Source organism: Musa acuminata, chromosome BXJ2-5, assembly GCF_036884655.1.
Source record: "Musa acuminata AAA Group cultivar baxijiao chromosome BXJ2-5, Cavendish_Baxijiao_AAA, whole genome shotgun sequence".
NCBI lineage: Eukaryota > Viridiplantae > Streptophyta > Magnoliopsida > Zingiberales > Musaceae > Musa > Musa acuminata.
Window position 1 is genome coordinate 18,407,711 of NC_088342.1, and position 22,714 is coordinate 18,430,424.

Sequence of the window (22,714 nt, forward strand, 5' to 3'; positions counted from 1 at the left end):
GTTTACAGAAGAATGATAACAATTAAATATGAGACAATTGCTAGTTACAATGTTTTTTTTTATTACCTTCACTGTTTCTGGATAATGAACTAAGAAGACATTGTAACTTTTTTTGTTTGGGGTCAATATTGAAATTATCCGGCTGATAAACCAGTCTTAGATTTCAATTGGGACCCATTTGGATCCTATCTTGTAAAGGGCACTATTCTATGCATACATTTTGAAAATGGGGAGGGCTCAGAAAATCTAATAAATATTTAAAATTGATTGAGCCGCCTGCTAAAATGGTCCGCCGTCATTTGGGGAAGGAACCCGTGCTTTGTTGGGTTTTACCGACGATTGCCCAACGCAGTCTTTTCATCGTTGCGTTCCACGACAAATTCCTGCGGTCAGATCAGATCGACTCCACCAACATATTTCTTTTCCGCTGGCAATCTATCGGGGCTCCACCTTTCTCTCCTCTCCCGACCTTTGGCCCTCCGCAGGAGCCAGCGGCCGCCCGAAACCCTGAAACCAAATCCAAGCACTAAACAAGAGAGGAAACCAAGGGCAAAAGAACATAAATCACAGCGCTCTCTCTCTCTCCTTCCCCTCCTATGTCTTCAGGTCTTTCTTCTGTACCCTTTGTTTACCATCTGTAATTGCTTCCTCCTTCCCCTTATTTTACTTCTCTTTGGCACATAACAAAGAGCAGCTCTCCGACGAATGTCGACTTCTCCCTTCTCCTCCTGTGCTTTCCAGCAGAGGACCTCTTCGTGGTGGCCCTCCCGTCGCCCTCCATCCACTCCTACCTCACGCAGATCGCTCGTTGTCGTCGCTGCTGCCTCCAATTTCGCCAATGAGAACCGCGAGTGCGCTACTTTTTCCGCTATATTCCTCTGCCTTCGCATGTTCAGCGAGCTTATACGGTGGCTCTGGAATTTTTGCTTCTTTTTACCAGATATGTTATAGTCGGTGGGGGCAATGCTGCGGGATATGCTGCTCGGACTTTTGTCGAGCATGGGATGGCAGACGGCCGGCTCTGTATCGTTTCCAAAGAGGTAGCTGATGATCAAGTTGACGTTTTTTAGTTTTTGTGAAGGAATCGAGCTTCTTGTAGCGGTCATTGTTAATAAATCGTGCAAAGACTGCTTGCTTTCTTGTGATCGCATCCTTTTTAAGCTTGTCTCAGTTTTAACTGCTTTGATTCTGCATTTGAGATGAGGAATATGTAGAAGCTTTTGCTAAGAGATAAGGAAGTACTTTTAATTATGATCTTTAAAATCTGATGATGTTGGAAGAAATTGTGTTAAGTGAACAGAAGCCTGCAAATTCCATCATGTCCATCATTTTTGCTCTAGTGCATTTTCAAATCGTTCTTCATACATGATTTTCTTGCATCTCTGATCGGTAAAGTTTGCCTTCTGTATTTCCAGCATTCATGAAATCATTTTTCTCTTCTCATATATTTGTCTGCCATAAATAGATGATGATGATGATGAAAATAGCAATAATAATAGCAATAATTTTCTGAAAATAGTAATAATTTTCTGAAACTGAAGTTGCATTGGCTTGGACTCTTGGACTGTTATCCGGTGATAATGGTTGGTAACAGATACATGAGCACCTGCTAGAAGTGGGACAGCTTGTAGCATGGATTTGGTAAAAAAGGACATTTATGGCCACAATTCTAAGTCAGAGGATGTAAATCTTTTTCTGATTCCCTCCTCTTTTGTTGGGTCTTCTCTAGTATAATGTGTGCCATGTATTGCCAAAGCGACAACTGTAAGTTATTTGTACCTAATATAAAGTCATTTGTGCTATTATCTGTGCATATGAATGGGCCATCGATTTGTATTTTGGTAGTTTTGCTTCCGAGTCATTACTTCCAAGCCAATGGAGGAGGATATATTTTTTTCTTGTATTTCATTTTTGTTCTTGATGGAAGAATTCTCATCTTGAATATTCAGTTGTAAATTTAATGTCCTGCTGCACATCTAACAACAAGCACATGCTACTTACGATTTCCTTTTATTAGGCAACTCATGTATTTTGCCGGTCCAAATTTAGGTATCTCTTTTCATACCTAAGATTGTCAACTTGCGTGATAAATTTTCTTAATCATTCAGGCTGTTGCACCATACGAGCGACCAGCTTTGACTAAAGGTTATTTGTTTCCGCTAGATAAGAAGCCGGCACGCCTACCTGTAAGAACTTTCCAACCTTGTCAATATTTTACATTAGTGTCCGTTTTGCTTATGAATAATTCAAAGTTAATGGAGAATGATAACGTGATATGGATGGCTTCAGAGTGGCGTTAGAATATACTATCTGCATTGTAGTTTTCATGCTAGCACTTCTAAAGAACTATATAATAATCAATTCTTTATACAAAGTGAATTGAAGCTGCTAGTCTGTAATATATGCTTGTGAGTTTTGAAAGGTTAACTCGGAGAAGTAAATATCACAAGAAATTTTTGGCTCAAGCATTATTTTGTAGAGATGCATTGACCTATATTTTACACAAGATTTGAAACATGCAGAATTCTTTTTGTATTAGGGATTTCATACTTGTGTTGGAGCTGGTGGTGAGAGGCAAACCTCGGAATGGTACAAGGAGCATGGAATTGAGGTATGTGTAAAGTAATTTTTGCTTTATGGTTTATTTTTATTCAAATTGACTTCAGCAATTGTTTATTGTTGTCAGTGATTTAAAAAGTGCTAGGCGCTAAGGTCTAAAAACGCCCGAGGCGCTAGGCGCTCACCCGAGCGAAGCGAGACGCTAAAATATAAAAATATAGAATATAATTAATAAATATAATTATTTAAAATTTTAAATAAAAATATGTTATTAAATTAAGAAAATCTAAGATACAAAATCATAATGTTACATTAACAAAAAGTTTCAAAATTCAAAACAATAAAATTTTACATCAAAGTCATTCATCATAATCAATATTATCGTCATTTTCACACAAATCATCTTCGTTGAATTCGTCTTCTTCCTCTTGTCCTTCGATTCCTTCCTCTTCATCAAGATATGTTTCATTCTCTATGTCTTCAATAATAACAGGAGCCGAGCTTGATGCCTTTGCACTCATTTTTCTCTTTGACATCTGTCTTGTATGTGTTTCTAATTCTCCAGCACCTGAAGCTCTTGTCACATCTCCCCATGTCAATCTATCATCTTCAAATACAAGCTCGTCTTCAGCATCTTGCAAGTTAGCACCCATTTCTCCTACTAACCACTCATTTGAATCATCAATATCTTGCAATGAGATTGAATCAAATCTATTTTGCAAATCATGACGAGTCTTCAAAGCTTGATTATACTTTATGTAAACAAGATCGTGCAATCGTTGATGTTCTAATCGATTTCTTCTCTTCAAGTGAATCTGTCATATCATATAATTTAAAAATATATTAATACATATATCTAAATAAATAAATAAATTAAAACAAAAATATTTAGTAATCCTTACATGCTCAAAGACACTCCAGTTTCGCTCACAACCCGAAGCACTACATGTCAAACTAAGTACTTTGATAGCATATTGCTGTAAGTTCGGGGTGGAATTTCCAAATAGACTCCACCATTCAGTTGCAAAATTTATGTTATTATTAGCAATAACATAGTAATATAATATATATGAAATTAATTATATCAAATTATTAATACCTGGAGACGTAGTTATCCTGGATCGAACGACAATTGGAATTCTAAAAAGACCTTCGGCATTTTTATATAAAGATAATTCATGAATAATCTTATCTTGAACCTCAAGGCTGGGAACTAATCTTGCAACGCAGCTGGGCGCTTCAGGCGAGCGCCTGGGTAAACCAAGTGATCGAACCAGGATTTTAGATCTGGTTCGGTCCTGGTTCGGTTGTTAGTTGGTTCAATCGAACCAACTAAACCGATATAACCCTTACCCAACCTTAACCCGCTACCGCTGCCGCTCCCGATCTCGCTGCTCGTCGCTCCTGCTCCCGCTGCCGCTGCTCGTCGCTGTCGCTGCTCGCGCCTCCCGCGAGCCCTCCCGCTGCTCGCGACTCCCGTGAGCCCTCCCGCGAGCCTTCCCTTTGCGCTTAGCGCTTTTTAAATCACTGCCAGGACCAAACCAGATCTAAAATCCTGGTTCGGTTGCCTTGGTTTACCCAGGCGCTCGCCCGAAGCGCCCAACGCCTGGGCTCGGGCGAGCGCTCAGGCGGCGCCTGTTTGAAGCGCGCCGCCTGGGAGATTAGCGAGGCACTCGGGCCTCGCTTCGCCCGAGCGCCTAGGTGAGCGCCCGAGCGCCTTTTTCAATCACTAATTGTTGTCATGAATAAAAAGTCTTAACATGAGCATTAAGTGGCTATCATCAATATTTGGTCTGTAGAGAAACACATCCTTCGAGCTAAGTTCTCTTTGATTTGATTTTAAAGAAACTTGTGCTATTTTTGTTGTGGGACTTAGAGCGTATGTCTAATATAGTAAAATGCAACTTTTCCTTTTATTTTTGAATAAACAATCAAAGTTCATGACATCATGTCATCCAATTTAACCCAACTAGCCTTTTAGTTGCACAATACTTCCTTCATATTAGTCAACAATAAGGTGAATTTTTTAAATAAGAGGGGAGGATTAGGGAACAATTTAGGAAAGAAGATGAAATGGTGAAGCTTGATATATAAAGGTCACTCTTTTGATGTGGCTTCATTCTCATCACTCATTTGATGTGGCTTCGTTCTCATCACTCAAGGAATATGCTATGCTAAGGATGTTTCTGACCAGATGGTGAGATTAATAGTCCACCTAGGTGCTGCCAACTGCCCAAACATTTAAGCAAATGATAATTGCCAAGTGGATTGTTGTGGTCCTAGGAAAGCCACAAAAGGCGGGTATCGTGGCTCTCTAGTTATCATAATAGCTTGTTATTGAAAAATTGCAACGGTGACAATGATTTTTACAACATAGTTTATGTCTAAAGCATGTCAAGTAAGTAACAATGTGACCTAGATACAATTCCAATACAGTTTAAAATGGAAAATATACTGGATGCAATTCAAATGATACTCGACCTAAACTCTTCTAAGGCTGAAAGAATCTATTCAATGTCCTATAATCTTCCACTTATTTTGCTTTTGCTATTGTTGAATGAGACTGTTAAGCAGAATTTAAAGCAGCTTTCCATAATAGGCTGATCACAAGAGCAACTTTCCTCTAGTTATCGCTTCCAATATGAGAAATGCTGATTTCTTGAAATAATTATCAAATAAATTGGGACTTGTTGCGATAGGCTTATCCAAACTTTTGAAACTGATTCAGTTCAATTCCACTATGGAATCTGCTTCTGGTCTGATCTAGTTAAAAAGCAAGAGAGTAGTAGAAAAAGTAATGAGAAGAGGAAGAGAGGGGTAAAATCAGAGTATGGGGGCAGGAAAGATAATACCGAGTCATAAAATATAATTTTTGTATCTTGAAGATCTCTATTTGACAATGCATAAATCCCTAGAATGTGCAAGAAATAAATGGTTTTCAAGAATCTGACACATCTGGACCATATTTGTTTGATTTGCTGGTTGATGTGCTGACTGCTAATCTAAGTTAGGCCTGTACCTGCCATAAAAGCCTTTCTTTCAATTTAAGAAGTCATTCATTTCTTATGAGCAAAAAGTAATTTAGGATTCCCTGGATCACCCAAGGATTATTCTAATTAAACACTATGTTCTTCCCTTGAAAATTTTTTAAGAACATTAAATTGTTGGATTTGTATTTCTCATGTTCAAGTGGAAAACACATTGCATTTGAGTTAGTTGAATTACAATTATTTCTTCTATTATGTTCTTTCTTCTTGGTTCTCTTTGGATTATCGACATGTTATGTTCTTTAATACAATCTTCTGTTGTAAAAGGTCCTATACGAAGATCCAGTGGCTGCCATTGATATCCAGAATCAGATATTAACGACATCATCAGGCAACCATCTTAAGTATGGCTCTCTTATAATTTCCACTGGTTGCGCGGCTGTAAGGTAATCTATGACTTTAAGTTAGAGAGCCTGAGATATTGGTTGCCACTTATCTTTTTTCTATTTCATGGTTTTGCGATATTTTTTGTCAGTCATTGAGCATTGAAATTTTAACTAGTTTAAATTCTTATGTCATCAGTAAGAAGACTTGTATATGGTTTGATATGTTTGTAGGACAATTACCTCCAGTTTTTCTTATTCAACAAGATAAAGGCTTCCAAGTTATTAATCTATGATGAGACTGAAATACTATTATGCTGTAAATTACTGAAAGAATTATGTAAAGAGCAGTTTTGGCATGTTTCTAGGGCTTCTAGACTTTTACTTGACATTACTATAGCCACACTTTATGATATTTGGCTACGACTAAATACCCTTGATAATAAACTGTTGTCCATCTGGCTTAAATTCCCAACTAAATTAACTTGTTGCAGGTATTTGCCCTTAACTAGTCTTTAGGGGTTTGTGTGATTACGAATAGGCTCCAAAACCCCTTATTTCCGCGCCCCGCAACCCCCCCCTCCCTACTCATGGGAAATTGGATTATCAAAACCTTGGACGAGTCCTTGGCTTAAATTGGAGGTGTCCTGGTTTGAAATGCTTGAAAAATGTGGCCGGGTATTTGGCATTGTGGGTATGTGAGGACATACAAACATTCTCCATAATAACTCCTCGTTGTCATACTTTATTTGTAAGGTAGGTGTAGATAGTGGTGTCCAAGTGCAAACAATTTAAGGAAGAATTTATAGTCAGTGCAATAATGGGATTGCCTTTGCTAAATTTAGGAGAACCTTATTTTTCTATGCTAAAAATGCTCTTGTAGATGCTCTATATTTTGTGATGCAAGCTCTGTGTGAGGAAAAAATTGTAGATTTTGGTGTAGATCAGCGTAGAAAGTGGTGCAGCACTTCTATTATTATGTGGTGCTTCCCCCAAGATAATGGAAGGATTATGTTGCTGCGCTTTTCCTTCATAGGGGCCTAATTTTGCTTTGTTAATTTGGTGTTTGGAGGCAATGGAGGTGGTGGGACTGCATAATCAACATCTAGAGGCATTGGTATTGCCCAAACAAGCAACATGCAGGATTCACTGGGTTTTTGGCCTCCCTTGATGATGCTACCTAATTTGCATGGTCTAGAGTTGTGTACATACTAGGGTTTTGGTAGTGTTGTCTTTGTCTTTCCTTGCTATGCGGTTGACAGCATTGTACTTGTAATTACAAAGACCAATGCAGGATGTGGCTATTGCTGGTATAGTGGTACATGATGACTTTCATCAGTAGTTCCACCTATGGGCACGACCATGACAGTTGGGTTTGATGGACTAGTCTGTGAGGGCATCAGATTGCATGGCTGGCTATTGCTTGCTCAAGCACTAATGTCGTTGTACCTTGCAGTGATGTGCTATCTAAGGTGCACTTAATATTTCCTTGTCTCCGCCACTCTAGTTCTGTTGATGATAGTGCTTTACCATGCTTTAACTGGTGTGCGCCCCTCAGATATTGACATGGAACCCTCACACTGCTATCTTTAGAATTCAATATCCCATTGGGCGATATGATTAAATTTGTTTGCTTTTCAAGTGTTTAAACTTGAGCAGCACGCTAGACAATTTTGAATGTGAGACACTTTTAAGCTTTGAATTGTTTGAAGCCCCAAAAAGGATCTTGGAGAGTCTTCTCTCACATATTTCACAACAGTAAGAGCTATTATAATCCATCCTAAGTAATGTTGAGCAAGAATGTTGAGCAGACCTCACTTGGATACTAAACTGCTATTATAATCCATCCTAAGGTTTTTTTTTAATTTGAGGAAGAGAAAGGTCTTCAATTGACTAATTTAAAGGTAAATTTAATTAATATTTTGTGAAAATTACTGGAAAATATATAAACATAAAGATCAGTCTTGACATTTTTCTAAAGTTAACAGGTTATTTTGTTATATTTAATAGCTAAACCCTATATGATTTGACTGAAATACCCTTAATAGTTAGCTGCATTCCATTTCAACCAGCACCCAAACTAACTTGTTACCTTCCTGAGTCACTGAATCCCTTGGAACTCATGCAATCAACCAAGAGGGTTCCCATTCATGAGGAACAGTCATTTTTTTTTCTTGATCGGGGCAAGAAGTTCTGTTGGTAGGGGCTCTTAGGACTAGTTTGGGGGCACAGGTCATGGGAGTCGTACAAAATGTTGGACTTGCAAACATGCTTGGTAACAATGTTCACATTCTTACCAACAAGATTATTGAATATCATGGTATGTCAAGTGACTGCTTGCTTCCTACTGGTAAGCGCTCTCAGGAACTAGTTTGGGGGCACAGGTCATGGAAGTTGTATGAAATGTGGGAGGACTTGCATTCGTGTTCAGTAACAATGTTCACATTCTTACCAACAAGATTATTGAATATCATGGTATGCCAAGTGACTGCTTACTTCCTACTGGTTCAATCAGGGACCATATGCCATTATATGATGGTACAGCCGTAAATTTGAAACTAGTTTAATATTTCAATATTTTCAGGGGCATGGTGATTACTACCAATACCATGTTGACCATTATGTACTAGTCTGATTGGTTATATGGGATAGATATTATAAACTACGCCTAGTAAGTTATTTAGATTCAGAACTTTATTTTGTTTAAATATGTTGGAAAACTTTAGTTTTGATGAGTATTCTGTTATGGACCTTTGGAGTTCCAGTGATGTCTAACAAATAGTAGAAATCTCTAAATAATTTATATAACAGATAAAAACAAGCTAGATCTATACATATATTCTATAGTCTATACTTGGAATCTATTTGATTAATTAATAAATTTTAAAATTTTTATAATTATAAAAGTTTCATATAGGGCACAGTTTTAGAGCTAATATATAAGAACTTCAATAGAAGAGGAAAATGCAAAAAAAATTAGGGTAAGTGTATTAGTCCTTATGAAAGTAATTGTTTGAACATGCATGGATTTATGTACATAGGCATATCAATCATAATGTCTTTTGCTGCTCTATTACCAGGTATGAGTCCCATGGTTGTACCAAGGGTGTGTGATCACACCTTGATAGCATGACTGACTCATATTAGTTGGCATTTGGTTGGTCCAATACTGTACTGACCAGTGATTTAAAAAGCGCTAGGCGCCAAAAGGCGCCAAGGTCCAAAAACGCCCGAGGCGCTACGCGCTCGCCCAGGCGCTCGCCCGAGCGAAGCGAGGCGCTAAAATATAAAAATATAAAATATAATTAATAAATATAATTATTTAAAATTTTAAATAAAAATATAAAAATATATAATATAATTAATAAATATAATCACATTAACAGTATAAACCTGCTGACGGAGAAACGAGGAAGCAGCGACGAGTGGTGGCGGCAGCAGCGGCGAGCGACGGCAGCAGCGGCGGCGGCAGCAACGGCGGCGAGCGGCGGCAGCAGCAGCAGCGGCGGCGAGCGGCGGCAGTGGCAGTGGAAAAGGGAAAGGGAGAGGAAGGCGCGAGCAGCGGGAGGCCTCGAGGGAGGCGCGAGCAGCGGGAAGGCTCGCGGGAGGGCTCGCGGGAGGCGAGAGGGCTCGCGGGAGGCGCGAGCAGCGGGAGGGCTCGCGGGAGGCGTGAGCAGCGGGAGGGCTCGAGGGAGGCGCGAGCAACGGGAAGGCTCGCGGGAGGGCTCGCAGGAGACGCGAGCAGCAAGAGGGCTCGCGGGAGGCGCGAGCAGCGGGAGGCGCGAGCAGCGGGAGGGCTCGCGGGAGGCGCGAGCAGCGAGAGGGCTCGCGGGAGGTGCGAGCAGCGGGAAGGCTCGCGGGAGGCGTGAGCAGCGGCAGCGAGCGACGAGATCGCGATCGGGATCGAGAGCGGCAGCAGGCTAGTGTTGGGTTAGGGTTGGGGTTATATCGGTTTAGTTGGTTCGATTGAACCAACTAACAACCGAACCAGCCTTGGTTTACCCAGGCGCTCGCCCGAAGCGCCCAGCGCCTGGGCTCGGGCGAGCGCCCAGGCGGTGCCTGTTTGAAGCGCGCCGCCTGGGACATTAGCGAGGCGCTCGGGCCTCGCCTCGCCTCGCCCGAGCGCCTAGGCGAGCGCCCGAGCGCCTTTTGCAATCACTGGTACTGACTAATATGTATTTGTCCACTGAAAAACCAGTATCGGTCTGGTACATGAAATGGCAATTTATGGGTTGAAGAACATTGCACACCAAATTATGTATTCTTATCAAAATAATAAAAATGTTCTCTTCTATTTTTTTTGCTTTTCCCTGATCCATGAGGTTGAATTAAAAAGAAAAAGCATGGTGCCTGCTCTTTCTTTCTAAAGTTCTAGATCTTGATATGATGTTTCCACTATTTTTCTCATCATCTACTGGTTGTAGCTAAAATGTGCTTAAATCAAATTAAATTTGCATCAATCTTCTCGAACTTCATGCTACAACAATTATCTTTTTCCTAATTGAGGCTCATTGATTAACAATCTGTTTGGTTTGCTCAAATTTTTCCTTGGAAGTCAAATTTCCATCAATTAACTTTTTTACATATAACTGCTTTAATACAGAAATTACTATAGATTCAATGGTCAACTTGAACCTGCATTACCTGCATTCCAATCGGATGAATTTGCTTCCAGCCAGTCTGTCTCAATCTCTATGAAGAAAAGCATTCAAGAGTAGATTTCCTAAAATTTTTAAACTTAAAATATAGCTATGTCCAATTTTCCCTTCCGAACCAAACAGAGCTCTCCAAGTAGGGAGGAGAATAGATATTCATCATCTCAACTCCCCTTACTTGCACCAATACTTACATGCACACACACACACACACACACACACACACACCATGTATGTGTGTGCATGCATACATGATGTTCAACACTTTGTAGGACATCAAAGCCTGCCCCACTTGGACTAAGATATTCCCAGGAAAGTGAAAAGTGATAAAATGCCATTTCTTATAAAAAACTGACCTTCATGAGTGGGTATTACATATTAGATTCCATATTTTAGTTGAGTTTCCTATCATACAGAAGTCATTGCATTTATGGAAAAATATGTAAGACTTTATTGATTAATTGCATCTTTGGTGCTTTTACAAAGAAAAAAATGAAATGCGGATCTGCTATACTGAGAAAAGTAATTATATGAAGTTCAGAGATTTTATGATACACAAAGTTTGCTGCAGACTCAACATCATCATCATCACCTCACCAACTTATATGTATGAAATAAGCAACATTCACATTCAGGAGATTTCGTCCTGTGCATAGCATAACAATAATGGTTTTCGGGATGATCTCCATTCCAACATTATTCTTTGTGTTAATGTGTATATTGATGGTTAACTTGTACTGTGTTTTAACTGGATTCTTTTACTTTCCAGATTTCCAGAAAACATTGGAGGAAACCTACCAGGTGTTCATTACATTCGTGATGTTGCTGATGCTGATTCTTTAGTGTCCTCATTGGTACTCTTGTTGTTTCTGCAAATACTTTGTCTTATTTAGTGTGATCATTCCCATGTTCCAGGGTAGTGGTTCATCAGTGTATTAGAGAAGCATAGTTAATCTCTTAAATTGTGTCTCATGTTACATAATATTGGCAGATGTGTTTCCTTTTAATATCTCTAGTAAGAGATATTATGATTAAGCTGTGCACTCATTTTAATAAAAACACAATATTAACTTAAGATTTAAGAATATATGAGAGTTACTAAATCTTAATAAACAATATTATTTACAAAAATTTAAGAGTACTTGTATATATTTTAAATTTAATTTTATATGAATTTTAAGATCTTAGGAATCTACTATCAGATCCTACAATCCTAGTTTGTGATCCTCAGTATGTCCTAGGTAGGAGCAAGTTTGACAATAGTGGAGGGCATCGGAGAGAGGAGAAAGAGGGAGAAGGCACGAGAGAGAAGTGAGAAGAAGGCAGCCAATGGTTGTTAGCTACAAAGAGAGGTGAGAAGACGAGAGGGGTAGCAAACAAGAGGAAGGGGAGAGAAGAAGAGAGGGCAGCGACAATGAGTGCCGGTCAGGTAGAGAAGATGAGAGAAAAAGTGGGATGGAAGAGAGGGCGATAGCAGTAGAGCATCCATGGAGAGAGGACAGAAAGATGAGGGAGATAAGAGGGAAGAGGTGTATTGGATGAAGAGAGGAGATGCAGCTGGCGTCGAAAGTTAGTGGTGGAAGTTTGGAGATAAAAAAATGATGGAGCAAAGTGCAAGTGTTGGGCAATTAGGAGCATTAGGAGCTAACTTGGCTGCTCGGGGATTAGGTTTAAACTAGGTTGGCTTTTTTGGGAGGCTTGTATAATTTGGGCCAGGTCAGCATTGGGTCTGGAGGAAACAGTGAAGGGAAAATTGGACTTCAATTGGTTCAGAGGGAGGGAAAATGAATTGGATTTGGACCAGGTTGTGGGGTTTGGATGACATGGATCAGTCCAGGCGAGTGCCTGGGATACCTAACATCATCTGCATTGTGGCACTCACCTAGGTGACACCCAATTTAAGGCACCACACCTAACGTTCATTGTGGCACCTTGGCGCTCACTTAGGTACTTGTCCAGGACTCCAGCTGAGATAGGATTTCAAACAAGAATTTCGGTAATGACTTAATAACAAATTAATTGAACAGATTGGAGGCATAATTCTGTGCCTTATAATTGTTCTGAATCTGCATTTTTTTGGTGCAGCAGTATCTATATAATTCTTGGAAATGTTTCTTTTATTTTTGATTAAATATGTACAAGGAAGCTGATAACTTTATTTTGAACTAGATGAGAAAATTATTTGCAGAAACATATTCAATCTTCCATGAGAATGCTTTCTTTACCAAGGCGTCATTGGCTTTGTATTTTTGTCCTAAAAATATTTTTGTGAGAAGTCACAGTGGCTTAACAGTCAAAACCAGTTAAACTCAAATAACAAATCTTTGTTTTTTCACAAAACAAATGTCTTTGATTGTAATGTACTGAACTGCTTGCTAGATTGATATTCACTTTTCCATCTCAGATTTGTGTAGCTAACTGTGTGCATCTTATAAATCATCACTTTCATCTTACTATGGCCTATTCTTGTTCTCTTCTTATTCTAAGATGAAGGTTTTGGTTCCATTCATGTTTTCTGTTTCCATCAACCTTTTTTTTATTTTTAGAAAATTTTGAATTTGTACCTATAAATGATCTTTTACGTTCAGGAAAAAGCAAAGAAGGTGGTTGTTATCGGTGGTGGTTATATTGGCATGGAAGTAGCTGCCGCAGCTGCTGGTTGGAAGCTTGATATTACTGTAAGTTGTGCATTTAGTTTTCTTCATGGGTTCATAACTGATGCATATTAGTGGACCTCTTACCTTAACATGCCAAATAACATGTAGCATCATGCATTGTCCATCGTGGAATATTGACTATCCACCAAGCTTTGGGAACCATCACTAATAATTGACAGCAACTTCACAGTTTAAATTGTTGAAAACTTGTCTGAATTTTTTTTGTAAAATTTGGCATAGTATTAACTATTAAGAATGATTTAGCTTCCCCATATTTATAAAGCAGGAAGCAAGTTTGACACTTGCAGACACATCCGCATGACTTGCCTCAAAAATATATGATCATTATATGAATGCTGTATTTTATCTATTGGAGTTTATTTCCTGATAATATTTATTCTTGATTATCAAGACACTATCCAATTTATACTAGGTTATGTTTGTCTTGTATCAACTTTTGCTTTTGTGACACCTCCAGACTATGATTTCAATGATAATGGTTAATCGTGTACTCATATTTTGGTTTTCTCTTTATTCTCACTGTGCATATATATATATATATCTCTAACTTGTTTTAATAGATCATATTTCCTGAGGATCGTATAATGCCAAGATTATTTACACCATCTCTTGCTCGGAGATACGAAGAGCTTTATCAGAAAAATGGTATCAAGTTCATCAAGGTAACTTTGCTTATTGGTCTTGGTGATATATGTGTGTGTGTGTGTGTGTGTCGTATATACATATATATAGATATATTTTATGCATATGTATATATATATATACATATATAAATATACATATACATGTATATATGTATATGTATATATATACATATACATACATATATATATATACATACATAGATATACATACATATATATATACACATATATATTCTAAAGCTTTGACTGTTTATAAGTCTTGCTTTATTTCCTCTTTTCAGGGAGTTCTCATTGACAAATTGGAAGGTGGTACTGACGGAAGAGTGGCTACTGTTTTACTTAGAAATGGATCTATTATAGAAGCAGATACGGTACATACATCTTCATTGTAATTCTTGGGTCCATCCTAAGAAATGTTTAGATATTCTAATTTTCCTTCCTGAAGCTCTAGTGCAGATCTGAATGTTGAAGTAATTTGAAATGATATTTATGTAGACTTGGGAAGCAAAATACTGTTAACTTGATGGAAATCTTATATTTGAGTGCTTGGCCAACAATCACAAATGTTAAATGATAGTGATCAATAATTTGAATCTGGTTAATGCAATGAGTTTCTAAATTTACACAACAAAAAAGAGAACTTTTTTAAAGAACAAACAAACTAGTGAAGTATTGTGTCGATCTTCATTAAGATTACTGAGATGATCATATGCATTTTAATTGCAGGTCATTGTTGGAATTGGAGCAAAGCCAGTTGTCAGCCCATTTGAGGCTATTGGCTTAAACAACAATGTTGGTGGAATACAGGTTGTTGTTCATCCAAGATTGTTTTTTCTTTCATTTGTATGTTATGCATCAATCTCATCTTATGCAGGTACATATGTTATTGTAATTGGCCTAGTTATTTCTTCGTTATGTACTTTGATATCCATTTTAATAGAGTAAGCCTGTGAATAAAGGGCATTCATGGTATATATATTTGTAAGTGATATTTTCATCAACCATTAGGAAGGTTGCTATTGTCTGTACATTCATTTTGGGATTGTTTAGCTGCCCTAATTGGAAGTACATTTAGGTAGAAGTGTGATGTCATTGTAAACATAGGATGCATAATGGGAATTTTGGCAAGTTTTCACATTTAAAATTACTGGTAAGAGGTAGCAACAAATAGATGCACAATGGCAATTTTGGCAAGCCTTCACAACTAAAATTACTGGTAAGAGGTAACAACAAATGCTGTTGACCACATTTTACTGTGTCAATTTACATAGTAAATTGCCTAATTTTACTATGTCAATTTTCATCCACTTTGTTTTGTTTGCCTAGATAAACAAATGTAATTCCTTCACATGATTGGTTCCATCAAGGATGCTATGATATGCCATGACTGCCAGGGGATTGCGTGCTCGAAGTCTGGCTACATCCTGACACTTGGGGTGTTGCTCCTCTTTTGACTCATGTTCCCCTTCTTCTTGTATCGTCTCGGTGATGAAAAATGATGGACGGGGGTTCTTCTCTTATGTAGTAGAGGATCTTAAGTTCTTTGCTGCATGGAATCAATCTATCATCGGTTCAAAATCATCATTGTAGAACTGAAAGTCGAATGGCTCTTCCATTGTCGTCTCAAAGTCTATCTGTGGCTCTTCCATTTGCTTATCAATTTCAGCATGCTGTATAGCCTCAGGCTCATTATATAGTGCACGCACACTAATTTCTCTAAGACCATGCATAATAGCTGATTGTGAACCTTTGTGTGAATCAAGTGGAATGTCTACCAGTATGTTTGTGACACTGGATAATGTGGTGGACCCATGTTGGTGTTGGTCATCCAAATTGTAATCATCACTCTGCTGCATTAAGAGACCAGTATGGTATTAGACATAAATATCGATCAATTTATATAAGTGGAACATAATTGGGGATTATTTTACCAGGATCCAAGGGCCGGAAGCTTCCTGAAACAATCGGTCCTATAACAAGAGACATAAATGATAGGTCCAAACTTAATTTAGTACCAGATTATGAACTAGCAATTAAGTTAATATGCTATACCCCCATTATTGCATCACCAGTCATATCACTTTTTGGTTGAAGTCGGTATATCACATTTTGTATATACTCTGACAATGTGAGTTTAATGGCCAAGTTATGCTGTTATTGGTATGCCGGGTTGAAATAATATGCGTTGTGAATATTAATTTTCTTACCTGCGTTGTAAATATCTTTGGAGGTCTGGCTGTCCTACAATCAAAATAATCCTTTAGGACCCTACTGATCTCATCCCTAGTTGACCCAATAAGATGAATTAGATAACCTAACTGCGGTCTCTTTTTCTTATTAAATTTCGAAGAACTATAGATACAGTAGAATTGATGATATCAACCACTATATCCCAGAATCCAGAAAGGATATACTTCTCCACTTTTTTTGCCTTAGACAAATTAGAATATAGAGTTGCTCTAGTCGGCAGATGTGAACATTGCCTTTAGTCCAATCTTTCATCGTTGAATAGGCTTCAAGGTGATAAGGTTTTTGTGGCAAAGCATTCACCAACTGTGAACTTCTGCATCAAAGCATTCACTGGTGGTTGTAATTTGTAAATGTACTTTGTAATGCTTTGTGCCTTTGCCACTGTCCTCTGGATTGTCCACAGATCACCAATATCTCTATATTGTGTGCCTGCACATGGTTTCCAAAATAAATATTGCATATGCTCCATCAATTGCTTACTTTCTTAAAATTAGTCCTTCATTTCTTAATCTAGGAACATTAAACATGCTAGAATGAGCCGTTAAGTACCTCTAATTTGCTCTTAGTTAGGTTTCTTCTGAATAATAAACCTTAATTAGAAAAATTATTTTTTCAAATTGTCTAATGTGGGTTTATTATAAGTTAGGATAGTTACTCTTCAAGTTGTCTCATAATTTGAGAGTCTTAGTGTAATGCTGTGAAGGGATACGAGAACATCAACTTCTACAATTAATTGAGCATATGAGCTTCTATTTAGTGTCACATTCCTAGAGAGGGAGAGAGGTTATACTTAAACATCCTATAAGCTCTTGTAGGAGTTGGAACTTGACCAATGTTAGTGATTCTCTCTATAATTTTTATTTGTCTCTTCTCTTCTCATTAAATATTTAAAGGTAAGGCTGCGTATATTGACCCTCCCTAGACCCCGCATTAGTGGGAGCCTCATGCACTGGGTACGCCCTTTCTCTTCTCAATCTTTCTCTCTTCTTCTTTCTTCCTCCTTAAGCTTTCCTCTCTCTTCTCTCTCTTTTCTCTTTCGAAGATAGTCCTCTTGAAATATGAAGCATCAAAATCCTATCTATATCCTCAAACACAGTGGTAGACATTTAGTATGAAAAAATGTTCAATTCATAATGTACTATATTGACTAGTTAGAATGTTAAATTGGTATGATTTAGACACGGATTGCCATATAGATGACATTTGCTGATAGAATGATACCAGTCTGTGCCATGCCAATCTCAGGAGGTGGCCTGGTTTGACCAGATCAAAATTTGGCCTGTGCTGTGGGAGAAGGGTGTGTTATGCTGAAAATTATCAATATGCCCTTATCTAATGGAATGCCAATCCATGACTCTCCATGACTAAGATCTTTGGTGTGACAAGTGAAACATTCATTTGAAGTCCATTAGAAAATCAACACAAATAGTTAGATTGAACAAAGCAAGTACCACCATGCCATGCCGACATGTCACGGACAAACTTCTAAACAAGATGTTTGATGTAATGCTCATGTATGTTCGTGTCTCTTGGCATGTTCATGCCTTGTACAGAATGTAGAGGGGCGGCCGAAGGCTTAATAGTCCCATTTTAGTTGGGTTGGTGGCCTCTTTAAGCTTGTAAATAAAGGTTGTGTCATGTGGACACGTGCGAGAGATTTTCGGTCTATAATGGACCATTTTACCCTTTGTTGTGCCACTGTTCAGAGCTTGTAAAGTCTGTTTGTAATTTGCATTGTCTATGAAGTGTTTTTCGGAGATGTTTGCTTGTGGATCCCGATTGAGGCGTTCTCTCTAGCCCGTTCTCTCTTTTGTTGGTCCTAAGGGACAATGGGAGACTTCGGGGAGGCTGACCTTTGTGGACGGACACGCAAGGGTGCCGCACGACTTAGGCAAAACCAACTAAGTCCGTGACAGATGGTATCAGAGCGGGACAAGCACTCATAGAAACACTTAGCATGCAAACGTGGGGGACCTAGCGGGGCTGCGTTGAGGGCAGTCAGCACACGCGCGACCGTTTGAGGGAAAACAGGCATGGAGATGTAGGGAAAAGGAGTCGCTCGGAGGAGCGGGCATCTGACATTGGCATTCAGAGGAATGGTCAACCCTTCGCGCAAGAGGCACCACGAGAACAGGCAAGCTTGGAAGAATGTGGAGTGCACAAAGGTTGAGATGGCTGAGTTTGAGCTACGGCTCAACGTTGACAACTATACTTGATGGTGCTCAAGGCAAGCGAGGCGCTTGGTAAAGGATGAGACCATCCAAGGTGGAATGAGTTGCTCAACGACCAAAAGAGTTATGCAAAGTTCACAGAGGTGAGGGGAATTGCTAACTCGAAGAATTTGGTACTCATGCATGGGCTTGTATGCGAACGATGGAATGTTCGTGGCCATCCCAAGGCGTCGAAACTCGGCGCTATGGAGCATTGAAACTTTCTCTTCGGCATGCGAAAGATACGTCCGTAGGAGGCTGAAGTGTGCAACGAGTTCAGCATGTTGCTAGGCCTTGAGGGGTGCAGCGGGGACTGTATTGACGGGGAGTCGCAATCTAGCAAGTGCGTTTGCAGGAGGCAGAATAATGCACAGTTTGTTCAGCAGATCGGAGTAGTCCAAGGGGATGGTGGTCTCCGAAACGAAGAGAGATGTTGCTCCAATGGGACAGTTATCCAGGAGGGATAAGTCTCAGCTCTCCAAAGGGAGAATCATGTGAGACGGACCTCACATGTTGAGGAGGAGTACCTCAACAAACAACAACTCCACGAAGCTCGATGGACTGAGCAAGCGGCGAGGAGTCGTCGCATGATCTCACTTGAGAGAATGCATTGGTGGATGCATTGCGAGATCAAGTGGGGGAGCGACCTAAAAGCAACTTAAATGAAGGCACACTTGGAGTCGATATGGAGATCAGACTCAAGGGAGGGCTGACCCGTGGAATGGTGGGCGCGAGGGCCACCATCAACTCAATGCAAAAACGAGGAGCGGAGCAACTTGGGGGTAACTTGGCGAAGTACTCAAGCCGCTTGAAGGGAGCCAGCATAGAAGTTGGAACATGGAGCAGAGGCATAGTGCTTTCCTTAGACAGAGGTCAAGGACATGAACTCTTGCAGAGGCAAGAGTAAGATCATGTTGTTCCATGGGTCCTTCATTCTGACGGAGCGGACTCATCTTGCATGGTGCCAAAGACGAAGGGAGCTTCGGGGCACATGCACCTTATATCGGAGGAGCATTTGATGGAGGAACTAAAGCGACTCAATTTGCGAAGGCGAAGTTGAGTTCAGAAGCCTTAGCACGGGGCAAGAGGACGCAGAGGCGGGTACTCTTGAAGAATATGCCACAGTGTTGTCATTCAAGTTACCATGAAGGAAGCGGTGCGCAGCGGAGATTGTGCTGGTAGGGGCAGAGGCCCAGGATCCAGACAATGGTGCACAAATTACAGTGAAGTCGGTGGACTTCGGGAGCTACTAGGTGACGGACTGTCCTAGAGCGGTGCTTCATCTAGGTGTGACCCAAGAGTGGGTGGATGAAGGTCGATTGCCAAAGAAGCGAACAAAATCGAAGGTGGAAGAGACCCTGCGATGTATTGGCAGAGGCCACACATGGAGGGTTCACAATTCGAGTTTATTCCACAAGGATCATAATGCAATGGAGATGTCACCAGGAGGCGACATGGTGCAGCGGATCGTGGTGGAACAGTTCGTGGCAATGCAACACACACAAGTGAGTCCCGGGAGGGACTTGATCATATGGAGGTATGATCGGGAGCTACTGGAAGCTCCACTTCGGTGAACAACACAACGGCAAGAAGGGCTATGGATTCAAGGAGTGAAGGCCATGGTACCGCAGAGGCGGGTCTTCCGGGCGTGCATCGAATTTTGCATCGGATGAAAACCTTGGTCATCAGCATATGGGGGCTGTGTTCCACCAAGGAAAAAGTTCGAATGCAAGTACCAATGAGTTCCATGGGAGGAACTTGATCATGCAGAGGTGTGATCGAAGCAGCTGGAGAGTTGGACTGCTCCAGAGCTCATATTCGCTTAAGGGAGCCCGGCAAGTCAGAGGACAAGGCCGAGTAAGCGAACGTTGCTACCAAGGAAGCTAAGGAGAATAGAATCGGTGCAAACCCTACAACATGATGGCAGAGGCCATGCATGGGAGTTGCGGTCTGTCTTTCCATCGACCAAACGGACTGCTTGGAGAACACAGAGGTGTTGAAGCAGGGGGTCGAAAGGGGCGAGGAAGCGACGACGAGTCCAGAGGGACTTAGCTACCCAAAATCAAGCATCAGTTAGAATGGAGGTGGACTCAGAGGAGTGCCACAGAGACATTTCTACTGATCGTGAAGAAAAGGGATGCAGATGCGAGGCGACGGATAGTAGGGCCATGGGCATGGCAGCGCTATGGTACTGCAGAGGCGGGACTTCCGTGAAAGTCATTGATCCCTTGCTCTCATGGAGGGAGAGCGCTTGGTCGTGAAAGGGGCCGAGGAGGTGAAGAATGCAGAGGCAATCTCCAAGTACCGAGACAAGGCTGAAGGGCAGAGGCTGAGGAACTTCGTAAGACCGGTGTCAATGAGCTTCTCATCAAGATAGCCGAAAGTGAAGGACTTCGGGTCATGCAAGAGTGCATAACCAAGGAACGAAGCAGGCAGTACGCGGTGCTGTACCTTTGCTACTCAGTGGAGTAGGCGGCAGGGTTAATGGAGAAGACGGTACGATCCTAGAGGCGACCAAACCTATGAGAGAATTACTCCAAGTTGGGGTGAAAACTTCCTACATTCCAGAAGTTCGATGGCATTGAGAAAGTGAATCACAGTAACTAACTCAACGCAAGGAGTGCAAACACTTCATGTGCTTCAGAAGTGTGAGCAAAGAGCGGGCGAAGGCCAGTAACCAGCTCGATGCATGAAGTACAACCTCGAGGAGGCCGGCGAAGTCAAGTAACCTTTGCCTTCTCAACTCTTAAGAGAATGGGTGAAACCGAGTACCCCAATTCTCTTATCTATTCAGCAGAGGAGCTCTGCATATGTTCAAAGACCCTTCGAAGATAATGGAAGACAATAGTTGTCAAATCCTCACCAACGGTGATCAGTGCTACTGAGAGTAGATTGTCCGCTTCATTTCCCAACGAAATGCCAATCGAAAGCGGAAGTGATGCGAACCTACTTGGATGTGACAACTAAGTGAAGGAAGAGTCAATAAGCAAATTTTGTGGAGGAAGGACCCAAAACTTCAGAAGTTTGCGAGACGATGCTCGTTAAAGCTCCAACAAGCATCCACCCAGTTCAAGCACCATGAGGAATTTGAGAGACTGGCGCAGTAAGGATGGTCTTTTCCTTCATCTGGGGGATCCGCAGGAATCAACAATGATCAACACAACTCAGCCAACCCCACACCAGAGTCAGAGTCATTGGTGAGTTGCAGCAGCATGGCGGATCAAAGGTTCGACTACTCAAAAACAGCAGCTGGGAGCCAAGAGGCGCATTGTAGCTGGAGTAGAAGATTGAAGACTCAGCAAAGGCGAGGAGTTGCAGTGTCGACAAAGGCTTCAACGAGGACGTCGAAGGGATAAGTGGGGGAGAATGTCACGGACAAACTTCTAAACAAGATGTTTGATGTAATGCTCATGTATGTCCGTGTCTCTTGGCATGTTCATGCCTTGTACAGAATGTAGAGGGGCGGCCGAAGGCTTAATAGTCCCATTTTAGTTGGGTTGGTGGCCTCTTTAGGCTTGTAAATAAAGGTTGTGTCATGTGGACACGTGTGAGAGATTTTCGGTCTGTAATGGATCATTTTACCCTTTGTTGTGCCACTGTTTAGAGCTTGTAAAGTCTGTCTGTAATTTGCATTGTCTATGAAGTGTTTTTCGGAGATGTTTGCTTGTGGATCCCGATTGAGGCGTTCTCTCTAGCCCGTTCTCTCTTTTGTTGGTCCTAAGGGACAATGGGAGACTTCGGGGAGGCTGACCTTTGCGGACGGACACTCAAGGGTGCCGTACGACTTAGGCAAAACCAGCTAAGTCCGTGACAGACAGGTGGTATCAGTTCATGGTCAGACCAGTACTTACTAGTCAGTACCAGCATACCATATCTCGGTATGCTGGTACATACTGGTTTTCAGAAAAAGGCTGAAAAATGATAAAAAATTCAATTTTTTTAAATTTTTTGTCCTAATTTAATGGTAATATTTTTGTATTTAATTAAGAATATTGTGCATATGAAGCATAAATAAATGCATAAGGCTGTGATTAGCCTTAAATGTCCCCAATTTGGGCCTAAATGTGACACAGTAGACTTAATTGGGACTAACACGAGATAATGATCTCAATCATGTTTGATCTTTGTAGACATACATTTATACACGTCTAATTATATGAAATGATAAATAAAATATAGAAAGACGCTAAATACCTTAAAATTGAAGAGAAATTCCACTAGATCTCGAGTTCCAACCCCTCTTTTATCCAAATCAATAGTTTGATTATCACTAATTGCCAATTAGGAACTTTAATCACAAGCAAGAGTGTGAAAAAGAGAGTGAGAATGAGAATGAGAGTGAGTGAAA

General features: G+C 40.5%; 1 protein-coding gene across 1 annotated transcript in view; it reads left to right on the plus strand.

Annotated features, from left to right (window-relative positions):
• Window positions 1–360: 360 nt before the first annotated feature.
• The window catches only part of LOC135612559 (monodehydroascorbate reductase 5, chlorplastic-like), a 32,464-nt gene continuing 10,110 nt past the window's right edge, over window positions 361–22,714 (plus strand). Inside the window, exons 1-11 of the mRNA XM_065108991.1 lie at window positions 361–606; window positions 695–851; window positions 941–1,040; window positions 2,109–2,186; window positions 2,540–2,611; window positions 5,874–5,992; window positions 11,354–11,438; window positions 13,173–13,262; window positions 13,823–13,924; window positions 14,188–14,277; window positions 14,633–14,713. Coding sequence (XP_064965063.1) covers window positions 597–606; window positions 695–851; window positions 941–1,040; window positions 2,109–2,186; window positions 2,540–2,611; window positions 5,874–5,992; window positions 11,354–11,438; window positions 13,173–13,262; window positions 13,823–13,924; window positions 14,188–14,277; window positions 14,633–14,713 — 984 coding nt within the window. The 5' untranslated portion in view covers window positions 361–596. The remainder of the gene's footprint in view (window positions 607–694; window positions 852–940; window positions 1,041–2,108; window positions 2,187–2,539; window positions 2,612–5,873; window positions 5,993–11,353; window positions 11,439–13,172; window positions 13,263–13,822; window positions 13,925–14,187; window positions 14,278–14,632; window positions 14,714–22,714) is intronic.